The sequence below is a fragment of the Nannospalax galili genome, unplaced genomic scaffold, assembly GCF_000622305.1.
Source record: "Nannospalax galili isolate Female #2095 unplaced genomic scaffold, S.galili_v1.0 scaffold1016, whole genome shotgun sequence".
Lineage (NCBI taxonomy): Eukaryota > Metazoa > Chordata > Mammalia > Rodentia > Spalacidae > Nannospalax > Nannospalax galili.
Genome location: NW_008337919.1, coordinates 374,569 through 385,484, shown reverse-complemented (window position 1 = coordinate 385,484; position 10,916 = coordinate 374,569). Strand labels below are relative to the sequence as shown.

At 38.9% G+C, this 10,916-nt stretch overlaps 1 protein-coding gene across 1 annotated transcript in view; it reads right to left on the bottom strand.

Annotated features, from left to right (window-relative positions):
- Pde4d (phosphodiesterase 4D) overlaps nt 1-10,916 on the bottom strand; it is a gene marked incomplete in the record, with an annotated part of 449,936 nt that overhangs the window by 201,972 nt on the left and 237,048 nt on the right. Inside the window, 1 exon segment of the mRNA XM_029563417.1 lies at nt 7,076-7,125. Coding sequence (XP_029419277.1) covers nt 7,076-7,125 — 50 coding nt within the window.

The following is a 10,916-nucleotide window of genomic DNA, read 5'->3' as shown; positions in this document are numbered from 1 at the left end:
ATAACAAGCAAAAGTCTCCAAACATGTCACTGTATAGTCATGCACACATGCAGTCGTTAGTAATGTTTTATTAAAGCTATTAAACAAAATGCATCATCAGTATTTTCAAGCACATCCTCGAACAGCTTACTGAACACTCCTTCTCTGTAGTTATTTGCCACCATGTTTTCTCTTATTAAAGAAAAATAAAAAGGATGATACAACAGAGCTAGTGCTGGCTACTGGCTAATGAGGAGGGTAGGGCTTCTCTGACAATGGCTTGCTCTCCTGTCCTCCTTCACACATCTTGGTTAAGTGTCTCCTCAGGACTTATGCATCTCACTCACATAGATCTCTCTTCTTTCTTCTACTCATCATCTCAATATACATATATATAGATATATACATCTATATTTATATATATACTATAGTGTTACTATACATGATTTATATATCTACTACTCACCTTTGCACACCCATGCATACATATGTGGACTGTAAAAAGAAATTCTAAATAAGCACCTAGTATCATTGCTATCACCAAAATACTTAGTTCTTTTTCTTTAATAAGATCAAAGCATTAAATGAGTAGCCCAGATAGTAACAGAAATCATTGTTCCTGTTAAATACCTTGATTATGTTACCTAACCTTATTAAGTAGACCTTACGACCTGCTTTGTGTTTTAGAACAATAAACATACATTTTTATTCAAGATTATGTTTCTTGACTCGTTAATATATGGAGACTTTACTTTTTAATACCCTGCTTCCAGGTGGACAAAATTCTACTTAGCATATATATTCTTTTCTTAATGGAGCCATGAGTATTCAGGTTAAAAAAAATACAAAGTGGAATGGTGACTTCCATTCCATGGTCCAGTGTTTTTTCTGGACTAGAACCTCTTTCACATAGCTTTATGTTTGTCACCGTGCCTTGTCTCCCTCTATAGGAAAGAGGAGGTCATTCTGCTCGGTGTGATGCCTTGATATAAGAACTTGGAGACAAAAGTCAAAAGTCCTTTGCTTTAGGCTGTCCACAGTTTCACCTCCAGGATAATTAGTATATATGATTAAAATAGTTCTAACTATGAGGACATTTCCAAGGAGAATTTGGAACAAAATAATTTATAAATTTTAAGTTCACATGCAAATAACCTAAAGCTACAACTGTTACTCTGAAATTAACATTCTTTAATACTTATTCAGTTTCTTTAGAGCATACACGTCAATGGACCTGAAGGCTGCTTTTTCTAAGAGGTAATCTTATTTTATGGGAGGGAGATTTTAAGATGGAGTTTGGACTCAGAGAAAACATGTTTTTCCCAGCTTGGCCACCAAGAAGGATTTTCTCTGAAGCATCTCAATTTTCTCATCTTTCAAATAAAAGACATATAAATAGAGTTTCTCTGATTTTCATTCCTGCATGAAAATTTTCCAGTTGAAGATGATTAAATAAAGCGGATGAAAATAGCAAAATTCAGAAACTTAATGAAAATGATTTTGTTGAAGGATGACAAGTTTTGTGGGTTGGCTGCAGATACACTTCTTAATGTAGTTTGAACATGATACAAATGCTAAAAGTATTGAGTGTGCCCCTCATGGTGTCTCTACTCCAAAATACAGGGCACTTTTGGTCCCCAAACAGACAGGGCTTGGCCATTTCTACCTCTCTGCTGCCCTCTACTGGTCCAACATTGTCTTCAACTCTGGCACACAACACTGACTCAGGACCTTTGCAGGCGAGCCTTCCTCTAAGTGATTGAGGAGCTACTAAAAATGTGTTGTTATTGCATGAAAACAAAGTCGTCAATGAAATGTACAGCGTGCTGAAAAGACAGAAGGCTCCCATTATCCTCTGTCACCTTCGCTCTACCAGGTGAAAAATGGCTTTAGGACCACAAAATGTAGAGCATGGGAGAGGACTGTCAAACCCTTGTGTGAGCTACTCGCTACCCACTGACTTTACCCTTTATATAACTTGCCTGCTTGGGTGCTTGCAACAGTCCTGAAAGTTATGTACTCATATATCCATTCTCCAAATTAGAAAATGAAGTCAGAGAGAGGAGAGGTTCCCACTCAGGCTCCAAACACTACATAAGCTTTGTAGTATGGCACATTATAGACAAAACAGCCATTTGGCAATAGATCTCTTTCATAAGTGATCTTTTAGAAGCTTTATCCCTAAAGGATTGACACGCTATTGAAAATCTATGCATTTACCTTTTAAAAATGGCAATAAGAACCAGCAAGTAACTAACATGTTTTAATTGTAATGATATGAATTTAAACTTTTTTTTGTTGTTTTAATGCTTATAGTAGAATAACACTGGGGGGCAATACTGTAAGTTCTGTAGGAGAAATCTTCAGAAAGCCTGGCATGACAAATGCAGACTGGTGAATTTGTTTAAAAAATTCTAGTTCACATTATTAAAGTTTAGACTCTGTTACCATAATGAGGACAAAGGCACAGAGTTGGGACAACAGACGGGCCCATTTTGGCAAGTGCAATGCAAACATCCAATTGAAGAACTTCAGGGCCAGCCACACATTCTGCTCTTAGAACTCTGCAAACTCATCTTTCTCTCACTTTTTCTTTCTGTCGTCTGTTTGTACTATTGTTTCTGCTACTCCTTGTGATAGACTCAATAGGTTTGTGTGCCCCTTAAATGCAGACTGAAATCTTAAGTCCCACTATGATGATAGTTAAAGGATAGGCTTTTGGGAGATGATTAGATCATGAGAGTGGAGCCCTTGTGAATGGGATTAGTGCCCTTATTAAGGGACCTAACCTCTTGTCCTTATCCACCTTGTGCAGCAATATTGAGAAGACAGCAGCCTGCAACCAGGAAGACAGCCATCACCAGAACTCATCCTGCTGGCACCCTGATCTCAGACTTTGGCCTCCAGAGTGTGAGAAATAAATTTTAAAAGACAAATTTATGGTACTTCATATAGAATTCTGAAGGGACACACCTAGTTCCATGGTCAAGGTGGGCCCTAGAAACAAAACAAAGCTAAAACAAGTAAACAAGATTTGAAAAGACGTATTGAGTGTTGATTCTGAGGCACATGCTGAGAGCAAGAATAGCAACTTATTTGACTCACAACTATATGATATAGGATTGCCACTTAAAAGAAGGAGAAACTGAGGCAGCAAAAAGGAATATAATCCACTCAGGGCCATAGATCTCTCATGACAGGGCACAGTTGAGTTCTGGATCGGTAGAATACTCAGACTGTACAATTCTAGGCATACTACGTCAGTGAGCAATGTACATAGCGGCCTTCTTAGCTAGCCACAAACTTAACTGTTAGGCTACACTGTCCCTCCAAGTTTTAAACAAAATTTCTAAGAAGACAGTTTGAACAGTGTTCTCACTGACCATCCCCCCGCCCTCTTTTTTTCCCCTAACAATTCTCATTTCCAGGACTTCTTCAGAAGGATAACCAGATTGTAACAGCAGGCAGTTGAGCCTGGAGGGAAGGAACGTACACACACCATCTTTAATGGGTATCTCCAGTCTCGTAGTTTCAAGTATTAAAGTCTCAGGCACCATTATCATTATTGTTATTATTAGTTTTCAGGCTTGAAGCACTTGCTTTTTCAGAATTTCTCAGAAAATAGCACTTTTCCCTGCTATTACCTTCATCCCTGACAGCCCATCCTGGGTTCGCACCTTGGTTTGCAAAGCTTGGGAAACATATGTGACTTCCATTCACTAGCCAGGCAATTTCCTATTGTGTTCTGTGACAGTTCAGCTGCTCTAAGCAGTTAATGACTGTTAATTAGTTTCCCTTTCTAAATAAGCTACTTTTGTAGGTCTGAGGTCACAAGCTAGGAGGTATGAATGAAGCCTTATTAACCTTAGTTGCCCCATTCCAGTGGCTCAGAGTTCCCTGTCCAGAGCTTTGGTATTTTATATAAAAATTTCACAGACCTCCCATCCTATGGGGACTCATATACGTTAACTCTAATTCTGTGACCTCTGAGTAAAACCACTCTTATGAATTAGTCTGGGCACTATCAAGGTGGCTTGGCAGGTGTCCTGACCACTGAGCACCCAACCATCTCCTGTTAGACACAAAAGTCTCCACTGGTACCCTAAACTTTTTTTCTGTGAAGATGCTGTCCCAGCTGTGAGTTAACTTATATGCAACCTTAAGATAAAAAAAAATTCAGAGTTGATTTAATACTACGTCTACTTAACAGACTAATAATAACAGTATTTTCTCTAGGATCTATGACCTATCTAGCCACAGGTTCTTGGCCCTGATAATGGTGTCAGACATGGGCTCCATTTTGTGGAGTGACTCCTTATGCTTATTGTTATACCCATAAGATTAGGGTATCTCTCAACTCTCATCAGAGAAGCCTTTTCTTTTCAGTGGATGGAAGACCCATAACTGGTCGACATGCAGAAAATAAGAGACGGTGAAGGGCTCAGCCTTAAAAGGAATGCTTATATTGCATCCCTCTCTACAAGGCTTGGGGGTAAAAAGGTAATAAGAGCGGGAGGCTGTGAATGACTACAATAAAACTGTTTTCTGGAGACAAGAGGGCAAATGCACAAGTGAACTCCCAGCAGTTGTGGCAGCACAAGACCTATGCAGGCTCAGGTCAGACAAAACTGCAGCATGAAGGGGAAGATGGGCTGGAAGCCCCACACTAGCGGAGGGTCTACTGGTTGGCAATAGACACTGGGAGATGGACAGTCAGTTTTCTTTGACGGTGTGACCCCCCCTAGTAGACTGAACATGCTCCAGGGGATGGCCACAAACCCAAGAGTATTTGTACAACACAAATTGGACTTGATGGGTTTAAGAAGACATGAAGTTGTGGGGAGTAGGGAGTTGGGGGGATCCGAGAGAAGATGAGGATGAATATGATCAAAACACATGGCAGGAAATTCACAAAGAATAACAATAATTTTAAATCATCAGAGATGAAAACAGTATGTCTACTCAAACCCCAGTGACAATCTTGCATATTTCTCAAGTAGGTGAGGGAAAGCCAGTACCTTTCCAGGGTGTTCACTGAGTGCTGAAGAGGGTTAGTGACCAGGTTTCTCTCACTAGGAAGCCCAGGCACATGCTCATGAAGTATACCTGCCTATCGTCTAACAAACTGAGGAAACTGCACAGAAAAGAAGGATCCTGCTTAGTTCTGGCTCGTTTATACTGAATGAGCTTCTAAAGAAACAATTTATTGTGTAAAGAATCAGTTTAGTAGGTTAGAACTTTTCCTGTTCACCCCTTGATCAAGACCCAAATTGATTTACTATGTATATACAAAAAATGCAATGTGGAAGTCATCATCAACAGGGCCATTAAAGAGAAACAAGGATAAAAGAACCAGTAACTTAATAGCTATTAAAATACAAGTCTCACTTGACAGACGTTTCAGGAAAGTAGGTAATATTAACAACTGTTTTGGTACCACAAACAGAACCAGCAGCCTGGTCATGACAAAGTTAAATTTCTCACAAAGAACACTCACTAAAAACCTAATAAGGAGCTGCTTCCCATATTGTGAATTGGGGTCCAAAGAAGATGCTTAAACCAAAAACATTGGTCTAGGTTGGAGAACATGCTAATTTTCTTCTGGTAATAATTTTAGAAATCATAGGTTTTCTTTCCCAGGCAATTATTTTAATGAATCAATTGGGGTTTCAAGAAACAATTAAATGAGCTCAATTTGGTTTCAAGTTCAGCAAAATGAGATCATTCATTCTGGATTTGGTTCAGTTGAGGTCAAGTCTCCTATCAAAACAGACAACAGAATTGGGATAATTTTGTTTTTATGTCTTTATTTCCTTTGTACTTTGTTCCACTTGCCTTTCCCAAATATCTGCAAATCCTTTTCTTGTGCATGTGTGTGTGTGAGTGTGTGTGTGTGCATGTGTGAGGTATATACATGCTTATATATACATGTGTGTATAATGTGGGTGCACGTTCATGAGGAGACCAGAAGTAGATGTGAAGTACTGTCCTCAGCCATGCTCCACTTCATTTGCTTAGACAGGGTCTCTCGCTGGGACCTGTGACTCCCTGATCCAGCTAGGCTGGCTGGCCAGCCAGTCCCAAGGCTTCTCCTGTCTTACTTCCCCAGTACTGGGATTTTTAATGTGGATGCTGGGGTCTTCAAACTTGTGTGGCGAGAAATTTACCAACTAGGCCATCTCTTGAGCCTTGGATCCATTTCTTTTTATCTTATTGAACTTTCTTTATATTGTACAATGACTCTTCTCTCCCTACCAAAATAGAACTTCTCAGATCTCTGGCTTCTAATAAGAACAATTAGAATAGTAATAGTTTTCCTTCATATACACAACTAGGATGCTGATTAACCAGGACTCTATAACTTTGATTGATGCTTTTTCGTTTTGCTCTTTGTTAACATTTATTTTGTGTGTGTATGTGTTTGGGTCTGTGTGACACAGTTGTGGAGATGAGAGGTCACCTTGTGAGCCTTGTTTTCCTATTTCTACCACTGAACGCAGGGTGTCACCTTGGCAGCAAGTGTCTTCATCTGCGGAGCCATCTTTCTGGCCCCATAGTTCTTTTCGTTGTTTTAGTTTGTTGGTTGGTTGGCTTTTAACAAGTCTCATTATGCTGTTCAAGACAGCCTCGATCCCATTGTGCTGTAGCCTATGCTGCTCTGAGGCTTGCAATCTTCCTTCCGTAGCTTTCCAAGTGCTGAGGTAAGGCATTCCCAAACACATGTAAGGCATGTGCCACTATACCTTGTTTTATGCTTTTACTTTAATTAAGCTGTGTTATCAGATATTCATGTCATGCTAATAACCAAACATGGGAAGAATGTGACAAACACTCTGAGAGTAATACAGTCTCTCTAGATACAAGTTATAAGCTAAATCCAAACACAAAGTCACCTGGGTAAAAATGTGGAACATCAGCAAATGTTTTCCAAGGAATAGTGCAAATGCAAAACTTGCGAGACAAATGATGAAGAGGAAATATTCATTTCTGCATAATTTTAGAAGTGTCATATAAATTGGTGTTAGGATCAGACTTGGGGCTGATGCTCAGTAGACAGAGTTTCTTCCCAGATAGGAGAAGCTCCTGAGTCTCTTACCTGTGATGGTGGCTTTGTTGATGGATGGTTGATTACACATGGGTGATCTTCTGACAAGGAGAAAAAACACAAAGAAGTGAGTGTGTGGTGCTTTTTGACTTGACTATTCTCAGTTATTTCAAATGTGACATTTTAATTTAAAGAGTTATTTAAAGTTAGGATATATACCAAAGATTTCTTTCAGACTAGCCAGTGGAGTTCTTAGATGCCCTTTCACTAAGGATCAGACAATGAATGTGATTAAAAATGAAAGAAAAGAAAGAGTAAAGATGAATCCCATGGGGATGAGCAGTGGGTTAGATTAAACAGATATAAACATCACAAGGATATGAAAGGAAAGGAAATTCTTATTAGTGGGTTGTATTCACTTAAGTTAGCGTTGGTAGAATAAACCCAGACTTTCTGCATGTGAAAAAGTAGTTTCTAATTGCTTTATCTAATACAATATTAAGAAAAGTTACTGCTGGCATAAAGTCTGATGATGTCCTATATATTCCCAGAAGTGAATGATCCCTTATAAAGCATCCTACAACTAGAGAAGGTATTTAAACATTTTCCTTTCTACTTTCTTCTGTTGAGAAGCATCTCTGACACATTTGTTAGAGAAGTATATTAATATCTTGTCTAAATAAGAGCTATAGATATTTTAGAAATACTTCATAAGCCCAAGGTACTTAAAGGGACTCCATTTGGTATTCTTCACTATCCCACAAGGTTTTACCAGATGACTGTAGACACCTTGAGGTAAAAGTCGTGCTATACCATTAACCTGTATCGCCTATGAAACCTAGCACAATGCATCTAGGATTTAGTCTGCACTAAATATATTAAGTGGAAAAGAAAAAATATTTACAGGAAATTTATCAAATGATTTGGAAATACAATGTTATAAAGCAATTTAGAGTAACAATCTTTGAAAATACTCTAAGAACAAATATACTGAAGGATTTCTGCAAAATATTTTATATGTGCGTGTGTGTGTGTGTATGTGTGTGTGTGTGTACTTCTAGTGGTTATCATTTAATAAGCATTTGCTGTGTGAAAGATACTGTGCTAAATGCAAACTTTATGTGAGTTCTCTCAGTTAATCCTTACAACAAGCCTTAAAGCAAGTGAACTAATCATTTGCGTTTTGTCAATGAAGAAAGGAAAAAGCCTGGAGAAGGTAAAGATTTTGTTGAAACTTTAAAAACTGGGATTTGGGTTTGGGGGACTGTGATTCTAGAGCTCCACTGTGTTTTCCTGCCTTACCTTTAGGATGTTCCCTGTGAAAGCTAGACAGACAGCCACACCTATGTGTAGATGGCAGATAAGTCAACCTTTTCCATTTGAAATGCCTGTTGAGAAGAAGAGCTTCCCAGCAGGGTGGAGGGACCCCTGGGGAAATCAGCCTGGATTTTGTCACTGGCCTCCAGGTGGTACCATTGCTCTCAGGTTTATTTTATCTCTAGTTCAGCTTTGGATTGAAATTTATTTTAGATTTTTATTATAAAACAAAAAGTGGGAATTTGAACTTGATAAGTGCTTCATTAAACAAAAGGTCAATGTTTCAAACTGCTGATCCATTCTTTTTATTTGTTGGTCCTGTTCTTGCTGAAAGCTGATGATGCATATGACAGGGCATGTTCAGGGCGGTGTTACTCTCCATGAGAATTTATTCAAATAACTTAAATACTGATCTTTAGTCCTTGCTCTGTGAAAATCTAGAAAGCATTCCTTTGGTGTGGAAAAGATATAAATGAATATTTTTATACTTTTTCCATAGTTTTAGGAAGCCTGATGGTAGACTCATGGCTACTTATCTCCCCTTAAGCTCACTATATGGCTCTTGCGTGAGAACCCAACATCCTGAAAAGTAACAATAAGCAGGGAAGATTGACCATTACATCCATGAGGACATCGATATATTATTCAGTGACGAATGAACCACACCTAAGTTCAGGAATTAGAAAATTTTTTCAATGGCAAGAGAGTGAGGTGACAAAATAACAGTGGGTTTTTGAAAGGTCTATGATGAGCTCAGGATACCCACGGAGGGCTCCAGCTTAGGTACATTCTCCTTCAAGTCCTTTTCAAGAGCCAATAAAAAGATGGGCTGTGCAAGGCAGTTCACACCTTCCTCAAACTGTGATAGTGAACATGGAAGTATTCTAGTGGCACTATGTGTGTCCATCAGGAAAATGCTCATTCCTCTAGGATCACCAGAGCGTGTCCTTTGCTCTTACAGAACCAGCTGTCAGGAGGTTAAATCCCAGATTATGACACCCAAGAAGTTTATTTCGCTTGAATCAGCAGATGAGGTACAAATCTACATTTTCCAAAAGGGAGGCTACACCATCTCTATGTAGAGTCTGCTAGATAATAGTGTTTGGTTAGGTATCACCCTGGGCATTTTATAGCTGCCAAGGCAGGTGGAAGTCCTCAGGGTTAGCTATGATTTTCTGTCTTCTTTCTTTCCATTCAAATATGTTCTGTCCCTGTAAATCAGTTGAAAACATCTATCGTATAGAATGGGCCTCAGAGCATCTCTTTGGAGACACAAAGGTCAGTATGACATTTTTACTCCTGTCTGATCAACTGCCTGCTATGAGTTTAAATGCTGGAACATAGGTGATGATTCCTGAAGAAAACTTAAAGGAAATTAGTTTCTTAATTGTCTTTTAAAGACCTGGATTTTTTAAATGAAATAAACTACTCACAAGCTTGAATAACAACCGATAGCTTCATATTTTTCCTGAAGAACTCAAATTTTTTTCAAAGCTACTGAATGCCCAAAGTCCCAAGAGGCTGCTGAGGGGAGTGTGACATGGCACAGCTGCATTTACTTGTCATACTGCTTCGTCTCAAACATCAGAACCATCACTACACCAGGAACAAAGAAGGCATTCAATAAAAAGTTCTTGAAGAAACGAATATATAGATACAATACATGCACATATTTGACAGATCAGAAAACAGACAGCACCCCTGTGAGAGCGCCTTCTTTATTCTAATTCCAATTAGAACTAGAAGGTGACTAAAGAATGATCTTGGGCTAAGGAGACAAAAGTTACAAGGTGTCTACTGATCCTCAAGGATAGAACCTATAGTAATATTAGAGGTGCCAAGACAATCTGGGTGCCTGTCAGAGTGCTAAGTTTATCTAAAGCACAGAATTCAAATGTCATACATGCACATATTTGACAGATCAGAAAACAGACAGCACCCCTGTGAGAGCCCCTTCTTTATTCTAATTCCAATTAGAACTAGGAGGTGACTAAAGAATGGCACATATGTGGTCAAGTTATAAAATCTCTCTGTACTTCAGTTTCCCCATGTATGAAATAGGGACGGTTTCACAGGATTATCGTGAGTGTTAAACAAAACCGCAGGTTAGATACCAAGTACAGTGCCTAAGCAGAGTCTACTGATCCTCAAGGATAGAACCTATAGTAATATTAGAGGTGCCAAGACGATCTGGGTGCCTGTCAGATGCTAAGTTTATCTAAAGCACAGAATTCAAATGTTCTGGTATCCATCACACAATAAATGCACATATGTGGTCAAGTTATAAAATCTCTCTGTACTTCAGTTTCCCCATGTAGGAAATAGGGACGGTTTCACAGGATTATCGTGAGGGTTAAACAAAACCGCAGGTTAGATACCAAGTACAGTGCCTAAGCAGGAGTGCAGTGATTGTGAACCCACTGTGGAAACTTCCATGTAATTAGCTGGCACAGGTGGAATTTACTTAATGCTTATCAATGTTAATATATGGGGCCCTAAAATATCTAATTTACCTAAGGGTTCTAGAACTATGCCCAGAGTCTTTCCATCTGACACTAATATAGACTAAAACCAT